The sequence below is a fragment of the Mustela erminea genome, chromosome 3, assembly GCF_009829155.1.
Source record: "Mustela erminea isolate mMusErm1 chromosome 3, mMusErm1.Pri, whole genome shotgun sequence".
In the NCBI taxonomy this organism is placed as follows: Eukaryota; Metazoa; Chordata; class Mammalia; order Carnivora; family Mustelidae; genus Mustela; species Mustela erminea.
The window spans coordinates 86,187,283-86,208,764 of record NC_045616.1 but is presented as its reverse complement, the minus strand read 5'-3'; the positions used below and the strand labels follow the sequence as shown (position 1 = coordinate 86,208,764).

The following is a 21,482-nucleotide window of genomic DNA, read 5'->3' as shown; positions in this document are numbered from 1 at the left end:
AACAGGGGGCACTGGGGCCCCTGGGTGGGCCTCTGACCTGAGCTAAACCTCTGCCTTTAGCTCAGGTCATGATCTCAGGGTCCTGGGATCGAGCCCCGCATCTCTCTGTTCAGTGGGGAACCTGCTTCCCCTCTCTTTTTCTGCCTGTCTCCCTGCTTACTTGTGATCTCTGTCAAATAAATTCAAAAATCTTAAAAAAGAAAACGAAGAAGAAGAATGGGGGGGCACCTGGGTAGCTCAGTTGGTTGGGCCTCAGACTCTTGATTTCAGTTTAGCTCATGATCTCAGGGTCCAGGGATGAAGCCCCATGTCAGGCTCCATGCTCAGCAGGATATCTGCTTGAATATTCTATCCCTCTCCCTCTCCCCTTTCTCCCTCAGCCCTTCCATGCTTGTTCTCACTCTCTAAAATAAACCTTTTCAGAAAACACTAGATAAAAATAGAATATCCTATTTGAATAATTTAAGAAGAGACTTGTAAGTCTACAAGATCAAATCTCTTATATATGAGAATGTGGTTGTGATAGAGAAGGTGTCAAAATCACCAGGCTTAGGGGCAAGACATATCACTTAGCAAACGTTACCAGGAAAATTGGCTCTCTGTAATAAAATCCTCATTTCTTGCCATATAAAAATAAACTTTCTATGGATCTACCAGGTGAAGTTAAAGTATTTTAATTGAGAAAACCTAGGTAAAAATATCTTTATAAACTTACTATCAGTTTGAATTTCTTTTTCTTTGAAGATTTTATTTATTTATTTGGGAGACAGAGAGAGAGAGAGAGAGCACGAGAGGAGAGAGGTCAGGGGGAGAAGCAGACTACCTGCTGAACAGGGAGCCTGATGTGGGACTAGATCCCAGGACTCCAGGATCATGACTTGAGCCCAGGGCAGTTGCTTAACCAACTGAGCCACCCAGGCTCCCCAATCAGTTTGAATTTCTTAAACAAGTCTTTAAAAATAGAAACAATAAATAAAAATTGACAAGTAGTACTATATCAAAACCTGAAGATAGCACAGGCAAGCCAAAAGGCAGGGAGAAGCTACTTGCAGCAGTTGCCTGAGAGGGATTAATATTCAGATTATTCAAGTAACTGCAGCAGATTAACAAAAATCAAAAAGTCAGAGAGCTAGTAAGGTTTTTTTTAAAGGATAAAAAGGAAAGGAAATTCAAAAACAGGGGACATGAAGTCTGAAAAGAACATAAAATGATGATTGACCTCATTAGTTGGTGAAAAACATACTAAAATAAGACACTACTTTATACCCATAGCATTAGTAGAGATGAAAATTTGCATAATATCAAGGGGAACAGTAGGAAATAACCTGTACAGCCCTTTGAGAGATTTTTAATGGTATTTAGTGAAATTTAGAGTGAACATACCCTGTGATCCAGCAATTCTACTTCGGGGTATATAAGCCAGAAAATTCTTTTTTTTTTTAATGAAGTATAATTGACACACAATGTTATATTAGTTTCAAGTGTATAAGCCAAAAAGTTTCTTTCACAAATGATATGCATAAGAATGTTCATCTTGGCAAAGCAAAAAATAGGAGTCAACCCCACATATCCATCAGTAAAGCAACTGATAACTCAAATGTGGAAAATGTTTCTGAAGGCATATTATGAAGTATTAACAAAAGGCATGAACTAGGTGTATATAAAACAACATGGATAAATCCTAAATGGTCAAAAGAAAGAAAGATACTGAGATTTATAGTACAGTGCTATATATGTCCATATAATACATAATATATTTGTATAACTATATAAATAAACATATTGGAAGAGAAGAAGGAACAGATGTAGGAAAGAAGATGTGTTTCTATATAGGGGATAAAGAATGCAGAGAGAAGTGTGAGCTATACCTATGTCAATGACAGAAATTGTCTCTTGCAAGAGATTAAGTTGACTGCAGCATTATAAGGATTGATTTAGTATTGATCAGTTCAGGTTGGTAAAAAATGCATATTATTTATCTATCTTCTTGAGGTCAATTGCCCATACTCCAGGAAGCTAAAAGTTTACTTGTAATTTTGAGACAAGTGCCATTGAGTCTTATTTTTAGTAAAGATGGTACAGATTATGTAGATCAATGCTTCCACTGAAAACAATTAGCTAATAAGAGACTAATATATTATCAGGTTACAGTTAATGTCAGATGGTAACCCAGAGAGACAAATGATCTTAAAATCTACTTTTTCCCTGGAATATTTGGAGACCTGGGAAGTGTAACCCTCTATTTTGATGGTTTTTATAATAAGGGAGGAAATCAAAGCATAACAAAGTAAAATTCATAGAAGACCCTTGCACTAATAAACATGGATTCCTAAGAACTACACCTTTAAGGTGAAAATAAGTGGGAAATGGACAAACCCTTATGTGTAGTTTCAGCTCTGAATTTGATTTTTTTAGCACAGAACTTGATTTAACATGATTGTTGACCAAGCAGTGGTTCCAGATCCTGATGGAACAAAATGCAGACATTCTATAAAAGAAAGTTCATCCTAAGGCTAAAAATATTAAGTAAGTTTTATATTCTTAACTTGAACACAAAGAAAACTGCACACACAAGGAAACATGACACCATGAGTGAGAGCCAGCAGAAAAAAACAGAATACAGAAATATACTTCAAATATTTTAATTAGTAGAGATAATCTAATAATATGCTAAACACTATAATTGAAATAAAAGTTATGCTTAAAGATGTAAAGAGAATAAGAAATGTGATAGATTATTAAAGAACCAAATATAACTCCTGGAACTAAAAAATATAAACATAATTTAAATTTAATCAAAATTGAATAATAAGTTTAATAGGAAAGTAGGTATAACTGAATAAATAATTTGTGAAGTGAAAGGTCAGAATGTAATTTATCTAGCATTACAGCTCAGAGAGTTTGGAAGATGAAAAATATGGAAGAGAAGTTTAGAAACAGGACAGAGTAAAAAGTTTAAGACAGGATCCGCAGCAATATTTGAAAAATATTGGAGTGGGGGCGCCTGGGTGGCTCAGTGGGCTGAAGTCTCTGCCTTCCACTCAGGTCATGATCCCAGGGTCCTGGGATCGAGCCCCACATCAGCTCTCTGCTCAGCAGGGCGCCTGCTTCCTCCTCTCTCTCTCTCTCTGCCTGCCTCTCTGCCTACTTGTGATCTCTGTCAAATAAATAAATAATTTAAAAAAAAAAGATAAATATTGGAGTGTCACCGGGCTAGCTCAGTTGGTGGAGCATGTGACTCTTACTCTTAGGGTCATGAGTTAAAGCCCATGTTGGGTGTGGAGCCTACTTAAAAAATGTGTGTGTGTGTGTGTGTGTGTGTGATAAATAAAAGATAACCATGCTTGGAAACATCATTGTGTAGTTTCAAAAAGCCAAAAACAAAGAAAAACATATTTTTTAAATGAAAAGACATAGGAAAAAGACATATAATCTTGAAACACATGGCAGTTAGACAAACAGCTATGTCCCATATGAATTTCTCAACAGTAGCCCTGGACATTAGAAGATATCTTCCTCAATATGCTAAAAGAAATTAGAAAATCTTCCTGCCTAAATAGTCTTTGCAAGAGTATCAAATGAGATAATCAGATGATAGATATCAGTTTGGCTTTTTAAATTAAGATCATAGGAGAGAAGTGGTATAAAGACATTTGATTTCTCAAATATAACTTCTTTTTTAAAGATTTTATTTATTTATTTGACACAGAGAGAGAGATCACAAGAAGGCAGAGAGGCAGGCAGAGAGAGAGGGGGAAACATGCTCCCTGCTGAGCAGAGGCCCATGTGGGGCTGGGTCCCGGGACCCTGATATCATGACCTGAGCCAAAGGCAGAGGCTTAACCCACTGAGTCACCCAGGTGCCCCTATAACTTCCTATACATTTTTACTCTGTCTATCTCTTGCCACAATTTGAGTCTAGGAGTTTGACTTATCTCTGTTTCTAGCCTTCTTCATCTCTGGTGACATTCACTTAGACTCTAGTCTTAGTCATCTAGGACCCTGGCCACTTTCTGGAGGTGGTAGTCTCTTAGAGCTACATCATCTCTGAAATCACAAAATCAAGCAGACTCCTTTTAATTTACAACTTACCTTCTTTCTTGAAGAGCTTCAACCACGATTTATACCAATAAATCTCAAATTTGTCTCTGCAGCTCAAAGCTCTTTTCTCGACTTCATTTATGTAATGGGAGATCATTTATATAACTATTTATTTATTTATTTTAAAGATTTTATTTATTCACCTGACACAGAGAGATCACAAGTAGGCAGAGAGGCAGGCAGAGAGAGAGAGAGGAGGAAGCAGGCTCCCCGCGGAGCAGAGAACCCGATGCGGGACTCGATCCCAGGACCCTGAGATCATGACCTGAGCCGAAGGCAGCGGCTTAACCCACTGAGCCACCCAGGCGCCCCTATATAACTATTTATATGGGACACTCTATGGACAATTCAAACTCGACACGTTTTAAATTTAAATTGCCCATTCCTTAAAACGAAACCTCTTTCCTGCTCTATACCTGCCCCTCTCTTCTCCTTTTCCTGTTTCCTCTATCAGATAATAGCACCAACACTCACTCAGTTCTCTAATCCTGAAAAAAAGGTACATTTCCCCCCCCTTCTTCTTTCCCCTTCTCCTCCTCCTTTTAAAGATTTTATTTATTTGACACAGAGAGAGTCAGAAAGAGAGGAGAAACAAGTAGACACAAGCAGGAGGAGTGGTACAGGGAGAAGCAGGCTTCCCGCTGAGCAGGGAGCCAGATGCAGGGCTCAGTGCTGGGCTCAATGCGGGGCTCGATGCAGAGCTCCATCACGGGACCCGGGGATCATGAAGGCAGATGGCCAATGACCAAGCCACCCAGGTGCCCCTCTTTTCATTTCTTTCCCCCCCCTCTTTTCATTTCTTATTCCACTCCCTCCATGTCTAATCTGTCATCACATCCTGTATCTTTATCATTTTAATATAAGCTTATTATTGCATTTCTAGTTGAGGTCAATGTCATCTCCTTTTCTATCTAAAAGCCTTTAATCGTCTTGCATTTTCATTGATGTAGAGTCCCAAATGCCTTGGAAGGCCTTACATAATTATTTGCTTATCTCTCCAATCCCAGTTCTTATTTCTTTCCTCTTGCTCTATGACTCAGCCATATTTTTCCTATTTCAGTTCTTCCAAAAACACTTCTCTCATCTCAAATTTTCACAATCATATTTTGGGATTATCTGTAAATTTTACCCAACACCCAGTTTTTTTTTCCAACACCCAGTTTTTGTTCCAGAAAAGTCTTTTCTGTACTTCCAAATTCTGGTTAGATGACCCTTATCTATGCTCTTAGAATAGCATGATCTTTTGCTATCGTAGTATTAATTATGTTCCATTTTTTAAAGTTTTAATTTATTTTTATTTTTAGGGGGCAGGGGCAGGGGCAAGGGAGGAGGGAAGGAGAGAATCTTAAGCAAGCTCCATGCTCAGCATGGAGCAGACTCAGGGTTGGATCTCATGACTCTGAGATCCTGTCCTGAGCCAAAATCCAGAGTTGTATGCTTAACTGATTGAGGCATCCAGGCACCCCTCATTGTGTTCTATTTTTAAATATGTAATCCCTTTTCTGCCTCCATCTCTCAGGACAGAAACTGCTTACCACTCTATCCCTAACACTACCATTCCTAACACAAAGTATATGATCAATAAATATTTGCTAGACTGGTAATGAGTGGATGAATAAAATATTTATGATGATGCCTCTGGAAGGCCTGGGTCTGCAAAATAGATTTATTTTCCACAACTAAACTGGGGTCTAGTTTGTTCAGTTTTTTGGACGTATCTTGTTTTATTCACTACTATTGAGCATTTACTTTCTATTTCTGCCAGGTAAGTCTCCCATGGAGCGTCCTTAAGTAAATGGTACCATTTACTCAGCTTGAAATGTCCAGTCACCCCAAAACAACTATTTTCATATACTGGGTTCAGTTAAAAGTGCATGACCTTATTGTCTTTTCTAGGAGTATTTGCTGATAGCTAGAGAAGACTAAAATCTCTGGTTCCCTTTTCCAATTTCCTGGTAATATTTTGCTCATAACGTCAATTACATGAAAGAGTCCCTTTAAGTATTTTTAGTTTTATATATGGTCTTCAAAGAGAGATCATAATTTATTTAAACTTGGGGCTATATCTTAAACATGATTTTTATATTCACCAGAGCTCTAACAGGTTGTGATTTATTGTGTTAAAGACTGAATAATAATAGCATCACATATTACTGAGAATGTAACTCAGAAAATAAGAATATAGGAGAGAGTGTAATTTAAGTTAATCAACACACAACGTAAATTAGTATTTTGTCTCAAATTTATCTGACTGTTTAAAACCTGAGATGCAGCAGAGTCGCATGGTGGCGCTGCAGGATAAGATGGGGACTTTTTCGTACCATCCAATGCTCTGGTCTCCATTAACCAGTGTAACTGAGAGCATAGGAGAAGCAGGAAGGGGAAAAGAGGCTTTCAAGAGAAAGCTAGGGAGCCAACAACACCCCGTAATCCATGACAGGATTACAAAACTAAAGATTCCCAGTGGTCCCGCCTAATAGATGAGAGGCGCAATTTAGGAGCTGTTTGGCTACTGAGTTGAAACATTTCTGCAGAAACACATTTGGCTAAGGAGCCATGGAACCAGGAGAGAGGCACCCTCAGCAGATAAGGCAAGTGCTGCTTTTCTTTGTTTTCCTGGGAGGGTCTTTGGTGTGTTCAGAGCCCTGGCACTATTCTGTGGCAGAGGAAATGGAGATAGGCTCCGTTATAGCCAATGTGGTGAAAGAAATAGGTTTGGCTGTGGAAGACTTGGTTGCACGGGGGGCTAGAGTCATCTTTGACGATTATAAACCGTATTTACAGTTGGATCCGCAGACTGGCAACTTGCTCTTAAATGAGGAACTGGACCGGGAGGCACTTTGCCATTTCACAGAGCCATGTATATTGCATTTCCAGGTATTATTTCAAAATCCTTTACAATTTTTTCGGGCTGAACTTTGGGTTAAAGACATAAATGATCATACCCCTGCTTTCCTAGACAAGCAAATAATTCTAAAAATCTCAGAAGCTACTGCTCCAGGAACCTCATTCCAAATGGACAGTGCTCAGGACTTGGATGTAGGAAAGAATGGTGTCCAAAACTACACATTAAGTCCCAATCCTTATTTCCACCTTGAATTACAAGACAGTGATGATGGCAGAAAATTCCCAGAGCTGTTACTGGACCAATCTCTGGATCGGGAAAAGGAGCCCGAGTTTAGACTAACGCTAACAGCCTTAGATGGTGGATCTCCGCCCAGGTCTGGAACTACACTGGTTCGTGTTTTGGTTTTAGATATCAATGACAATGCTCCAGAGTTCGAAAGGTCTGTCTATGAGGTTCAGGTACCAGAAAACAGCCCTGTGGACTCCTTGGTCGTCAGGGTGTCTGCTACAGATTTGGATGCGGGAATATATGGAGAATTATCCTACTCATTTTCTCACGTCTCCACAGACATTCGGAAAACATTTGAAATCCATCCAGTTTCTGGTGAAATCTATTTAAAAGCGCTTCTGGATTTCGAGTTAATTCAGTCATATACAATAAATATCCAGGCCATTGATGGGGGTAGCCTTTCCGGAAAATCAGCAATTTTAGTTCGGGTTGTGGATGTGAACGACAACGCACCAGAAATAGTCATGACATCTCTGACTAGCCCCATACCTGAAAATTCGTCACCTGAAATGGTGGTCGCTGTTTTTAGCGTACGAGACCTAGATGCTGGGGACAACGGGAGGATGGTGTGCTCCATTCAGGATGACCTCCCTTTTCTCTTGAAGCCTACCTTTAAGAATTTCTACACCCTGGTAACAGAGAGCCCCCTCGATAGAGAGAGCCAGGCCGAGTACAACATCACCATCACCGTCACCGACCTGGGAACCCCCAGGCTGAAAACCCAGCACAACCTCACGGTGACCGTGTCCGACGTTAACGACAACGCCCCGGCCTTTAGCCAGACGACCTACACCCTGCGCGTCCGCGAGAACAACAGCCCCGCCCTGCACATCGGCAGCGTGAGCGCCACCGACAGAGACTCGGGCGCCAACGCCCAGGTCACCTACTCGCTGCTGCCGCCCCACGACCCGCAGCTGCCGCTGGGCTCGCTGGTGTCCATCAACGCGGACAACGGGCAGCTGTTCGCGCTCAGGTCGCTGGATTTCGAGGCGCTGCAGGCGTTCGAGTTCCGCGTGGGCGCGGCCGACCGCGGCTCGCCGGCGCTCAGCAGCCAGGCGCTGGTGCGCGTGCTGGTGGCGGACGCCAACGACAACGCGCCGTTCGTGCTGTACCCGCTGCAGAATGGCTCGGCGCCCTGCACCGAGCTGGTGCCGCGGGCGGCCGAGGCGGGCTACCTGGTGGCCAAGGTGGTGGCGGTGGACGGCGACTCGGGCCAGAACGCCTGGCTGTCGTACCAGCTGCTCAAGGCCACGGAGCCCGGGCTGTTCGGCGTGTGGGCGCACAACGGCGAGGTGCGCACTGCGCGGCCGCTGAGCGAGCGCGACGCCGTCAAGCACAGGCTGCTGGTGCTGGTCCGGGACCACGGCGAGCCGCCGCTGTCGGCCAGCGTCACGCTGCACGTGCTGCTGGTGGACGGCTTCTCGCAGCCCTACCTGCCGCTGCCGGACGCGGCGGCGGCCGAGGCCCGCGCCGACCCGCTCACCGTCTACCTGGTGGTGGCCTTGGCGTCCGTGTCGTCGCTCTTCCTGTTCTCGGTGCTGGTGTTCGTGGCGGTGCGGCTGTGCAGGAGGAGGCGGGCGGCGTCGGGGGGCGGCTGCTCGGTGCCCGAGGGTCCGTTTCCGGGCCACCTGGTGGACGTCAGCGGCGCGGGGACCCTGTCCCACAGCTACCAGTATGAGGTGTGTCTGACGGGAGGATCTGGGACCACTGAGTTCAAGTTCCTTAAACCAGCACTCCCCAACCTCCCTCCCCCGGATCATAGAACTGACGAAAGCCACACTTTCCTGAAAGGTTTTGAGTTCATTTAGGAATTTGATTATTGTGCAGAACTTTTATAATGAGTGCTATTTCTTTGTAAAATGTATTCATTGTAATGTAAAATTCTTTGTTTTGGGTAACTTCATTTTACTTAAGAGTTTTCAGAAGTTTTAGTGATTTGTCTGTTTTCTGCTCTTTTTCATCTTAATTGTCGAAAATACTAAGGAAGCTAGTATTTACTTGGTCTTTCTTCCAAAATGCAACCTCAAATAATTTATTCAAATATATAGCATTTCCCCTTCAAGAGTAATGTAACGCTGGGCTCAGCCATATTCTTTGGCTGTTCTGAGCTCTAGATCCTCTCACTGAAATCTGTATGTTTGATAGAGGAAGACGCATGGTATAAATAAAAACCATCCATGGCTCCTAAGATGTTATTTAGTTTTTTTGTTTTGTTTTGTTTTGTTTTGTTTTGTTTTGTTTGTTTTTTTTTTTTTTTTGTCAGAGAGAGAGCTAGCGAGAGCGAGCACAGGCAGACAGAGTGGAAGGCAGAGTCAGAGGGAGAAGCAGGCTCCCTGCGGAGCAAGGAGCCCGATGTGGGACTCCATCCCAGGAGGCTGGGATCATGACCCGAGCTGAAGGCAGCGGCTTAACCAACTGAGCCACCCAGGCGTCCCTTAGTTTTGTTTTTTTTTTTTGAAGCATAATCTTTCCGTTCTACCTTTCTGCCAAATATTTCAGAGTAATTTTTCTGCACTTAGGTATTTTTCTTTGTAAACATCTTGAGAATTGTATATATTTCTTGTAGATGTTATATTAAAATAAATTTTAATCTTGTTTGGATTAAGATATCTATCCAGACCACTATTCTTGTCTGAGAACTTCCTGGGACTTCTGGAGGGAGTCATAACTAATGAACTATTTGTTATACTTTTCTTTACCTCTCTTGGTCATTTTTTATTGGTCCAGTTACAGTCTCCTAATTAAAGTAGGAACAGTCACATTCTCCAAGTCCCTGAGTTTGTAATTACGACGTATTTCATCTATTGTTTTTCTTGATTTCTAGTAACTAGGAAATATTAAGTATGGGCTGAGGTAGCCATGTTTATACTTGTATAGGTTGGCAGAACAGAATGGCATGTAGAGAGGGAGGAAGGAAAGGAGGATTGGAAGGAAAGTGAGAAGGAATAAGGGAGTGGTAGAAGCAGAAGCCCAAGAAACAGAAGAGACTAAGAATTGCTTGGTTTTATACTCATTGGTTCCTGATTTCAGTGTTCCTAAGTCCCCTTTGTCTAATTTTCCTTGTGCTCTACAGTAAAACTCTAGTTACCTAATAATAAAACTCCTTTATTTAACCTATCTTGGGGAGAGTGGATTTCTTGAAACCAAAAGAGATAGAAAAGATACATGCTATCTTGAGTACTCAATTAGACTACTTACCATAAAACCTAGGTCTTTTGCTTTTAATTTAATTTTATTTTGCTTTTAAATTAATGGAATAAATGGAATAAAAATGTACAAGCTCAGAGAGAACTAATCTATATTAGAAAATTTTGTTATAAAACTTAATTTTATAAATTATTTATGAGCTCTTTCAACAGAAAGATGCTACAAAAGATTTTATGGAATGGAATATTTTGTTAACAGGTTTCCATCCATTTATTTTATGTTCTCCAGGATTAGTTTTAAAAAGTAACACTGAAATTGTTATTGTTTGGATGTCTGTACATCATACCTTCCTTATCATCTCTTTCTTTTAAAAATAACTGAGTTCAATGTGAGCAGAATTATTTCATCATCTAATGTAAAATCTTCAGGACCTATACATAATCCAATTTATGGATCATATGTGTTAATTCATGATTTCATTAATAGTAATTTGGTTGACACATACTCTATTACTAGAACACTCAGAAAAAAAATTCAAGCTTCCTGCCAAGTATATGGGCTTAAAACTTTCTCCTTAGAAAAGAAAATAAAGAGAAAATTACCTGAGAGATGTAGTTGGGAATGAAAAACTAATTTTGATCCATTCACTTACTGACATAGGTACCAGTTTCTTTTTCTTTTTTTTTTAAAGATTCATTTATTTATTTGACAGAAATCACAAGGAGGCAGAAAGGCAGGCAGAGAGAGAGGAGGAAGCAGGCTCCCTGCAAGCAGAGAGCCCAATGCGGGGCTCAATCCCAGGACCCTGGGATCATGACCTGAGTGGAAGGCAGAGGCTTTAACCCACTGAGCCACCCAGGCGTCCTAGGTACCAGTTTCTATTAATATTTTTAAAAATGCATGGACATTAAGGGCACATTTTCTTGGACATTTGATTTCATAATAAAGAGTCTGGTCCATGACCAAGATCTTTCTATAAGGAAGATATCTATTAGATTTTAACTGTCAACATGTTCTCATATTTTGAGTTTACATAATCAAATTTTTCTGTGTAGGGGAAAACATTCTAAAATAGAATATTGGTTTGAGTGCTTTTTACCTGTAATAGAGTTGTACTAATATGCAATCAGTTTTTATACTTGGCGCATGCTCTTTCCCCAGTTAGCTTGGTATTAGTGTGCCAAAATACATGATAGTGTCTATTATTTAAACATTATTAAAATATTGGCTGAAGTTTGATGCAACTGGGGAGACCCAGGACCCCTACTACAGAGTATTTTCCCCATAGATAGGAGTAAAAGAACTTCAGTTTCATGCTAGGGTGCCAGAATCTCAAGTGATCCAAAAGGGATAAGTGAGTTGCTTGCTATAAGTGAATGGTGATCTTCCTTACCTGATGTAACTTTTCCCTGCTCTTTCAGATGAATCCAACTTATTTTCTTCTGTACTTTATTTTTATTACTTTAACTTCAGCTCTTTATTTTGATCTTGACTATCCTACTTTTCAAGATCTCAGTGAATCTCTGCTTCAACATGTGAGTATCTTAATTTTAGGAATAAATATAGATGTCTTTATATAATCTTTGGACAATGGAACAAGTCTATACAATGTTCTCACAGAAGTACAGAGACATTCTCCTTAGACAATATCTACAAATAAGTCATCCACAATTCCTTAAGCTTTCTATTGAGTTTGCATAATAAACTAGCTCTAGCTGGTCTGTCACTTAAGTTTGTATTCCTGAAACTGTGAATGAATCTTTTCATCTACTGTGCTGGCAGTAGTGAGTTAAGAGTTTAATTGTGTATATTCTTTGTTTAGGAATGGACTGATGCCCACATTGTTTTCTAGTTAATTTCCCTGGAAAGCAGAGATTAGACAACATAGTAGACATTATATTGTAAACTCCATGAGGTCAGAGAGGGTGTTTGTATTTCCAGCACTTTACAGAGCGTGACATATAACAAGGAATTGATTAGCATTTGTTGAATTAACAAATACAGTTGGCTTTATTTTTGCATCCTTTCACAGAGGTGTCTGTCACTATTTCCACATTCATAATCCCATAGGAAAACAGAAGTTATCATTTTATTTATAAACCATCCCGTATTTAATCTGTGGTTTGCTTTTGTGTGTGCATTAATCAAAATAAGGGTGATACGTTTTGTAGGAATTTCAGCGAACTAGGTTTAAGTACAACACAGGGTGGCGCTGTAACCTAAGGTTGCGGAAAAACAGACCTGCGGATGGTTACGGTGCCGGCAGTCAAACACACACTTAAGAGAAGATAGTTCTTTACGGAATTACCTTGCGGCAAGGGACTGACTCCTGGAGCGGACTGCCTAAAGACCAAATAGGCACTCGGATTCTAAAGACTTTTGGAGTTGGAGAAATGGAAGCTGCAAAGGAGCGCTTTCCTAGACTAAGGCAAGTTCTTCTCTTTGTTTTGCTGTCTCACACTTGGGCGGAGCAGGAAGATTACCGTGTCGCTGAAGAAACAGAGCGTGGCTCTTTTGTGGCCAATCTAGCAAAGGACATAGGGCTAGCGGTAAGAGAGCTGTCTTGGCGGAGGGCTCGGATCATTTTTACAAATGACAAAAAATATTTTCAGCTGAACCTTCAGACGGGAGATTTACAAGTAAATGAGAAACTGGATCGGGAGGAACTGTGTGGCCCCATGGAGCGTTGTGTACTGCAATTCCAAGTGTTACTGGAAGAACCTTTAGAGGTATATAGGTATAAGCTTTTGGTCACTGACATAAATGACAATTCCCCTGTGTTCCCAGAAGCAGAAATGATTTTGAAAATCATGGAAAATACTCTTCCAGGGACTGCGTTTCCCCTGAAAAATGCACAAGATTTGGATGTAGGTATCAATAATATCCAAAACTACACCCTTTATCCCAACTCCCATTTCCATGTTCTTACCCACAATAGCGGTGAAGACAGAAAATACCCGGAACTGGTTCTGGATAAAGTGCTAGATCGAGAGGAGCAGCCCGAGCTTAGGTTAACTCTCCTGGCAGTAGATGGTGGAGTTCCTCCTAAAACTGGGACTGCCTTGGTCCTCATTGATATCTTGGACATCAATGACAATGCCCCTGAGTTTGCGCAGCCACTCTATCGTGTACAGATCATGGAAAACAGTCCTTTGGGATCGGTTATTGTCACTGTTTCAGCTAGAGATTTAGACACAGGAACAAATGGTGAAGTATTCTATTCATTTTTTTATGGCGATGAAGAGATTAGTAGGACATTTGCACTTGATGAACTCACAGGAGAAATTAAAATAATTAGGACACTAGATTTTGAAAAAATTATGTCATATGAGCTGGATATTAAGGCCTCTGATGGGGCAGGTCTTTCTGGAAAATGCACTGTCATAATAGAGGTGGTGGATATAAATGACAACACCCCAGAACTGACAGTGGCTTCACTTATAAGCTCCATCCCAGAAAATTCCCCTGAGACCACGATAGCTCTTTTCAGTATTCAAGATCGAGATTCTGGGGACAATGGGAAGATGGTTTGTTCCATCCAAGAAGATGTTCCGTTCACTCTTAAACCTTCCGTTGAGAATTTCTACAAGCTAGTAACAGAAGGAGAGCTAGACAGAGAGAGCCAGGCCGAGTACAACATCACCATCACCGTCACCGACCTGGGGACCCCCAGGCTGAAAACTCAGCACAACCTCACGGTGACCGTGTCCGACGTCAACGACAACGCCCCGACCTTCAGCCAGACGACCTACACCCTGCGCGTCCGCGAGAACAACAGCCCCGCCCTGCACATCGGCAGCGTGAGCGCCACCGACAGAGACTCGGGCGCCAACGCCCAGGTCACCTACTCGCTGCTGCCGCCCCACGACCCGCAGCTGCCGCTGGGCTCGCTGGTGTCCATCAACGCGGACAACGGGCAGCTGTTCGCGCTCAGGTCGCTGGATTTCGAGGCGCTGCAGGCGTTCGAGTTCCGCGTGGGCGCGGCCGACCGCGGCTCGCCGGCGCTCAGCAGCCAGGCGCTGGTGCGCGTGCTGGTGGCGGACGACAACGACAACGCGCCGTTCGTGCTGTACCCGCTGCAGAACGGCTCGGCGCCCTGCACCGAGCTGGTGCCGCGGGCGGCCGAGGCGGGCTACCTGGTGGCCAAGGTGGTGGCGGTGGACGGCGACTCGGGCCAGAACGCCTGGCTGTCGTACCAGCTGCTCAAGGCCACGGAGCCCGGGCTGTTCGGCGTGTGGGCGCACAACGGCGAGGTGCGCACTGCGCGGCCGCTGAGCGAGCGCGACGCCGTCAAGCACAGGCTGCTGGTGCTGGTCCGGGACCACGGCGAGCCGCCGCTGTCGGCCAGCGTCACGCTGCACGTGCTGCTGGTGGACGGCTTCTCGCAGCCCTACCTGCCGCTGCCGGACGCGGCGGCGGCCGAGGCCCGCGCCGACCCGCTCACCGTCTACCTGGTGGTGGCCTTGGCGTCCGTGTCGTCGCTCTTCCTGTTCTCGGTGCTGGTGTTCGTGGCGGTGCGGCTGTGCAGGAGGAGGCGGGCGGCGTCGGGGGGCGGCTGCTCGGTGCCCGAGGGTCCGTTTCCGGGCCACCTGGTGGACGTCAGCGGTGCGGGGACCCTGTCCAACAGCTACCAGTATGAGGTGTGTCTTGGGAGAATCTGGGACCAGGGAATTTAAGTTTTTGAAGTTTGTTGTCTCCACGCAACAGAGGTCTGTGAAGGATATGGAGGAAAAGACAAATTTGTGAATAGTTTTGGATTCAATTAGGAATTTCGTTAAGGAATTTGGGTTCTTTTGAAATATGATCGGTCTCCGTTACTGTTTTGGTCCGTATAGAATTTCTTGGGTAATTTGCTGATTCCATATTCCTATTAAGGGGACTTGAAATATTCTTTTTGAGTATATACTCATATTTACTCTTTATATCATTTCTGTTTTGATAGAGACACAGAATTTTCAACTTTATTGCATTACCGAAAAGACATGAACATTCATTATCAAGCAGTGTTGATTTGAAGATGACCCCAGTTCCATCCTCTCTTTGATTATTATATGGAAACTCTAAAATTTTCTTACATTGTGGTTACTTAGAAAGCATTATGATATTAATATAATGAAGTATCAATATAACTTCTGTTTAATCTGATATTAAGCCTACTTGTCTTAATTTTTTAAAAAGATTTTTTATTTATTTGACAGACATCACAAGTAGGTAGAGAGGCAGGTAGAGAGAGAGGAAGGGAAGCAGGCTCCCCGCTGAGCAGAGAGCCCGCTGCAGGGCCTGGATCCCAGGACCCTAAAATCATGACCTGAGTGGAAGGCAGAGGCTTTAACCCACTGAGCTACCCAGGCGCCCCATTGTCTTAAACTTTTAAATGGAGAAGTGTTTGCAAAAATTGCATGTTTTTGTTTCACAATAAGTAGTATTAAATAGAAAGGCTACAATTTCTCCCATACTTAAGTGCTTTACCTCTATATCAACCTTCAGTATATCAGCTATATGAATAATATCAAAAGATTATTAGTTTATATCAAGATATTTAGGGGCACCTGGATGGCTCAGTGGATCATGATCCCAGGGTCCTAGGATGGCGCTCTGCTCGGCGGGGAGCCTGCTTCCCTCTCTCTCTCTCTGCCTACTGTGATCTCTGTCAAATAAATAAAATCTTTTTTAAAAAGATATTTAAATGATAGATCCCTTGTGGTATCTGTCTAGCCCACCCCATCATTTTCAGGAAACTTCTCTCCAGTAGAAGTGTATGGTTGCAGCCATGTTTATTTGATTTGATCCATTTCCGTCTTCAGACAATCAGACAAGTTGGTGTTGCTAATCCAAGCTTTGTAAATCTCATTTGTTTAAAAACAACAAAGCAAATCCAAAGAAAGCAAATCTAAAATAGTTTCTGTTAGGAATTTAACAAGAAAATGATATCATGTTGGCTAAATAAATAGAAAGAAAAAAACAGAAGGTCAGTGCATTTACAGAGAAGAAGAAAGGAAATGCCTAAAAGGTAACATTATGGATTTCCCAGTCCCTCCCACGTCTGCTTTCTCCCTTGGCTTTTGGAAACAAGTATATGCACTTTTAAGAAATGTCCCTTTAATTATGATTTCTATGTGGATTTCTCCCTTGTCAAAAGCATATCTAGATTCTTGCATGGCTTGAAATTTACTCTTCGTTGGAGATTTTTAAATTGTGTTTTTTATTAATATAATAATATTTGGGATCAAAAGTTTGTGGAATATTAGTAGTCTGTAAAGGACAAGCACAAACTCTGGTTAACATATATGATTTTGAGAAGAACTGATGGCTATTTTAAAATTTTACAGTGTTTGGTGTGTCTTATGGAAATTCTTTGAAAATTCTCATATGTAAGAAAGTTTTAAATATTATTACTGTCATAATAATATTGACAATGTAAAATGTGTTTTAAAAGAGATGTATACCATATTTGTAGGATATTTATAGCCTGGAAATTTTGTTCTGTTTTTTGTTTTGTTTTGTTTTGTTTTTTAGAATATATTCCATTACATAGGGGATGCCAGAGAATTTTGGCATTTAATGAAAAACATTTAGATCATTCTGAAGTACTGCAAATTACTTTTCTAAAGAGCATATAAAATGGCTACTAGGGAACATGGTGTTTTGTTTGTCCAGCTCATATGATGTACTAGGATTCCAGCAGAAAAAAAAAGGGGGCTTCTATGTTAGGAGGAGAGTCCATCTATCAAAATTTTTAAATTGTGATTTATTGATTGACCTATTGAATACCGGTTGAGCATTTACCATGTGCTACGGACTGTTCTAGATGTTGGGAGATGTAGATATGAACAAAGCAAAGATCTCATGCACAAGAAAGTCACAGAAAAGAAAAAAATTAAATATGTACATCTATGCTATATCAGATAAATGTGAAGGAGGAAAAGCCAGGTAAGAGATATAGAAAGTGTCCTCATATGCATTTTCCCATAGTTTGAAAGTTTTAAAACCATAGTTCTCTGACCTTATGTCAAAATGGTATCATCTCTTGTAATAAACTGAATTCAGTTTTTTTTTTAAATGTGATTCAACCAATGGGAACAACTGTTCTGTCACATACACTACCTAGAATATGGAAGAAAATCTAGAAGAATTCATCCTCTTTGCTGAGAGAATTTTAAGAAATCACATAGGTATATACTGTTATTTTCACATGATTTATCACTGTTGTCTTTGACTTCTCAATTTTCCTAGCACCTCAGGCCGACTACAGGTTGGAAAAAGTAGGGACCATGTTTAGGTTGTTCATTGATCTATCAGAAGTTAGTACATAGAAAGCTAATAATACTTCTTTGAATGAAGGAATGAGTAATTATAATTATACGGTTTTCCAATTACACTGCCTCCTTCAAATCATTTCCAAACTCCTAATAGCACACTGGATTGTCAGAGAATACAATTGTAGCGATTCCTCTGGAAGACAACACATGGTGGCGCTGCAAGCTAAGGTTTAAAACCTAAAAAAAAAAAAAAAAGAACAGGAAACAGCTACAAACCCGACTTCCGATCTATAGCTGAAGAGAAAGCCGGTACGCAGAGTTCCGAACCAGTACATCATGCTACTCACCAACATTTCCGGACAGGTTATCAACTGAGAGATCCACCACTGTCCCTAAGGTAGAGCTGGGCCCTGTTTCTGGACAGGTGTTTGTGGAAGTAAAGATGGAGGCTGGAGGGGAGTGCTTCCCTAAACAAAGGCAAGTCCTGATTCTCTTTCTCGTGTTGGGAGTGGCTCTGGCAGGCTGGGAATCTCGTCGCTATTCCGTGATGGAGGAAACCGAGAGTGGCTCCTTTGTGGCCAATCTGGCCAAGGATTTGGGACTGGGAGTGGGGGAGCTAGCAGTGCGGGAAGCCCGGGTAGTCTCCGAGGATAACAAACCCCACTTGCAGCTTGATCTGCAGACCGGGGAGTTGATATTAAACGAGAAACTGGATCGGGAGGAGATGTGTGGCCCCGCAGATCCATGTGTAATGCATTTCCAAGTGTTGCTGAAAAAACCACTGGGAGTATTTCGAGCTGAGCTACTGGTGAGAGACATAAATGATCATTCTCCAGAGTTTCCTGAAAGAGAAATGACTCTGAAAATCCTGGAGACTAGCCCTCTGGGGACCAGGTTTACTCTGAAAAAAGCCCAGGATTTGGACGTGGGCACCAACAACATCCAAAGTTATAGTATCAGTCCGAACTCTCATTTCCATGTTTCTACCCGTGCCCGGGGGGATGGTAGGAAATACCCAGAACTGGTACTAGACAAAGAGCTGGATCGTGAGGAGCAGGCTGAGCTCCGATTAACCCTCACAGCACTGGATGGCGGCTCTCCACCCCGGTCTGGCACTGCTCAGGTTCGCATCTTGGTATTGGACGTCAATGACAATGCCCCTGAGTTTGCAAAGATACTCTACCAGGTGCAGGTTCCAGAGAACAGCCCTGTAGGCATGCTAGTTGTCAAGGTCTCTGCTAGAGATTTAGACACTGGAACAAATGGGGAAATATCATACTCCTATTTTTATAGTTCCCAAGAGATTAGCACAACTTTTGAGCTAAACAGCCTTTCAGGAGAAGTTCGTCTAATTAAAAAATTGGATTTTGAGACAATATCTTCATATGAGCTGGAAATAGAGGCGTCTGATGGTGGGGGGCTTTCGGGAAGGTGCTCTGTCTCCATTGAGGTGGTGGATGTTAACGATAACTTCCCAGAAATAACTATTTCATCACTCACCAGCCCCATTCCTGAAAATTCTCCTGAGACAGAGGTGGCCCTGTTTAGAATTAGAGACCGAGACACAGGGGACAACGGAAGAATGACTTGCTCCATCCAGGATGATCTCCCCTTCGTCTTGAAACCATCAGAAGAGAATTTCTATACCCTGGTAACAAATGGGGCCCTAGACAGGGAGAGCCAGGCCGAGTACAACATCACCATCACCGTCACCGACCTGGGAACCCCCAGGCTGAAAACCCAGCACCACCTTACGGTGACCGTGTCCGACGTCAACGACAACGCCCCGGCCTTTAGCCAGACGACCTACACCCTGCGCGTCCGCGAGAACAACAGCCCCGCCCTGCACATCGGCAGCGTGAGCGCCACCGACAGAGACTCGGGCGCCAACGCCCAGGTCACCTACTCGCTGCTGCCGCCCCACGACCCGCAGCTGCCGCTGGGCTCGCTGGTGTCCATCAACGCGGACAACGGGCAGCTGTTCGCGCTCAGGTCGCTGGATTTCGAGGCGCTGCAGGCGTTCGAGTTCCGCGTGGGCGCGGCCGACCGCGGCTCGCCGGCGCTCAGCAGCCAGGCGCTGGTGCGCGTGCTGGTGGCGGACGCCAACGACAACGCGCCGTTCGTGCTGTACCCGCTGCAGAACGGCTCGGCGCCCTGCACCGAGCTGGTGCCGCGGGCGGCCGAGGCGGGCTACCTGGTGGCCAAGGTGGTGGCGGTGGACGGCGACTCGGGCCAGAACGCCTGGCTGTCGTACCAGCTGCTCAAGGCCACGGAGCCCGGGCTGTTCGGCGTGTGGGCGCACAACGGCGAGGTGCGCACTGCGCGGCCGCTGAGCGAGCGCGACGCCGTCAAGCACAGGCTGCTGGTGCTGGTCCGGGACCACGGCGAGCCGCCGCTGTCGGCCAGCGTCACGCTGCACGTGCTGCTGGTGGACGGCTTCTCGCAGCCCTACCTGCCGCTGCCGGACGCGGCGGCGGCCGAGGCCCGCGCCGACCCGCTCACCGTCTACCTGGTGGTGGCCTTGGCGTCCGTGTCGTCGCTCTTCCTGTTCTCGGTGCTGGTGTTCGTGGCGGTGCGGCTGTGCAGGAGGAGGCGGGCGGCGTCGGGGGGCGGCTGCTCGGTGCCCGAGGGTCCGTTTCCGGGCCACCTGGTGGACGTAAGCGGCACGGGGACCCTGTCCCACAGCTACCAGTATGAGGTGTGTCTGACGGAAGGATCTGGGACCAATGAGTTCAAATTCTTGAAGCCTATCTTCCCCAATATTCTGAACCAAGACCTTAGGAGTAAGTCAGAGCCAAATCCAACCTTCCGGAATAGCTAAGGTATCTGAAACTTTGCTGTTCACTTTTCTGTTAGTTTTGTCTCCTTCACCTTTCTGTTTCATTTTTTAATCCAGTAGTAATTTTAATTGTACTTTAACCCTCTTTTTCCGTAGTAAATTTACTCTTTGTTTTTGTTGGCCTGATTATCCTATGATTATGTTTCCAGGTATTGTATTATTAGTAGACATTCTATATCAGGAAATTAATATCTCTGTTTAAAATTTTTATACTCATTCCTAAAGGATAATATGAAAATTAACCTCTCATAATATACAATTCTGATTTTCAAAGTATTTTACTAACTATATGACAGTACTTAAGAACATCCAATTCCTGGGGTACCTGGGTGGCTCAGTTGGTTAAGCATCTGACTTTTGATCTCACCTCAGGCCTGATCTCAGGGTCATGAGCTCAAACCCTGTCTTGGGCTCCATGCTGGGAATGGAGCCTACTTTAAAAAAAAAAGGAGGAATGTCTGATTCTTTGTTTACATACTTCATTTTTAAATTACTGGAAGGCTTTTAGGTTTTATAAGTAACATAGCTATGACTTTTGCATAACCCTTTATGTGTTTGGGGTGGAATCAATTTGTATTTACCCATGTCCAGTTTTTCCAAGCTCCTTCTGGATTTTTGTTTTACAAACAGACGGCAATGTGTATGTTTCCGTGCTACTTATTTCAAAAAGTCACAGTTGTAAGCATTAGATTTTCACTATGAAATACATATGTCACATCATGAAAATAAATCTTTATCATGCCTTCTTTCTGAGAAATTAATGTTGAAAAAACATTTGAGTTCTTACATTTAAATTACGATCCTGATAAAAGTCCTAGACATATTTACTGATGCTCAGTTTGTATTTAAGGTGTATCTGTATACTCTAACGGCTCTAGTGCCAGGTAGGGCATTGCTTGCAATTATCTGCTATGATTGCAGAGTAATTCTCATGTGACTTCCAAGTTCTGGGCCAAGAGGAGCTTTTGATGGCACAACATGCCAATATCCACTTGCCTTT

The 21,482-nt window shown here is 43.1% G+C and overlaps 3 protein-coding genes across 4 annotated transcripts; all 3 read left to right on the top strand.

The window, feature by feature from the left end:
* The first annotated feature begins 6,363 nt into the window (after nucleotides 1-6,363).
* Nucleotides 6,364-9,437, top strand: LOC116586437 (protocadherin beta-18-like). The gene has a single exon (XM_032336438.1). It carries the CDS (start codon nucleotides 6,658-6,660, stop codon nucleotides 9,043-9,045), a length of 2,388 nt encoding a protein of 795 aa, XP_032192329.1. The 5' UTR covers nucleotides 6,364-6,657; the 3' UTR covers nucleotides 9,046-9,437.
* A 2,136-nt stretch (nucleotides 9,438-11,573) lies between these two features.
* On the top strand, nucleotides 11,574-15,165 carry LOC116586436 (protocadherin beta-15-like). The gene is given in 3 exon segments (XM_032336437.1): nucleotides 11,574-15,032; nucleotides 15,034-15,119; nucleotides 15,122-15,165. Coding segments are annotated over 3 exon segments (2,370 nt in total). The 5' UTR covers nucleotides 11,574-12,777; the 3' UTR covers nucleotides 15,151-15,165.
* Nucleotides 15,166-16,808: 1,643 nt separating this feature from the next.
* Nucleotides 16,809-20,867, top strand: LOC116586434 (protocadherin beta-15-like). 2 transcript variants are annotated; one of them, XM_032336436.1, is made up of 2 exons: nucleotides 16,817-18,120; nucleotides 19,147-20,867. In XM_032336436.1, exons 1-2 carry the CDS (start codon nucleotides 18,086-18,088, stop codon nucleotides 20,462-20,464), a joined length of 1,353 nt encoding a protein of 450 aa, XP_032192327.1. In that variant the 5' UTR covers nucleotides 16,817-18,085; the 3' UTR covers nucleotides 20,465-20,867. The 2 variants fall into 2 exon arrangements, with proteins under 2 accessions (XP_032192326.1, XP_032192327.1); XM_032336435.1 differs by having other exon boundaries at nucleotides 16,809-20,867.
* The last annotated feature ends 615 nt before the right edge of the window (nucleotides 20,868-21,482 follow it).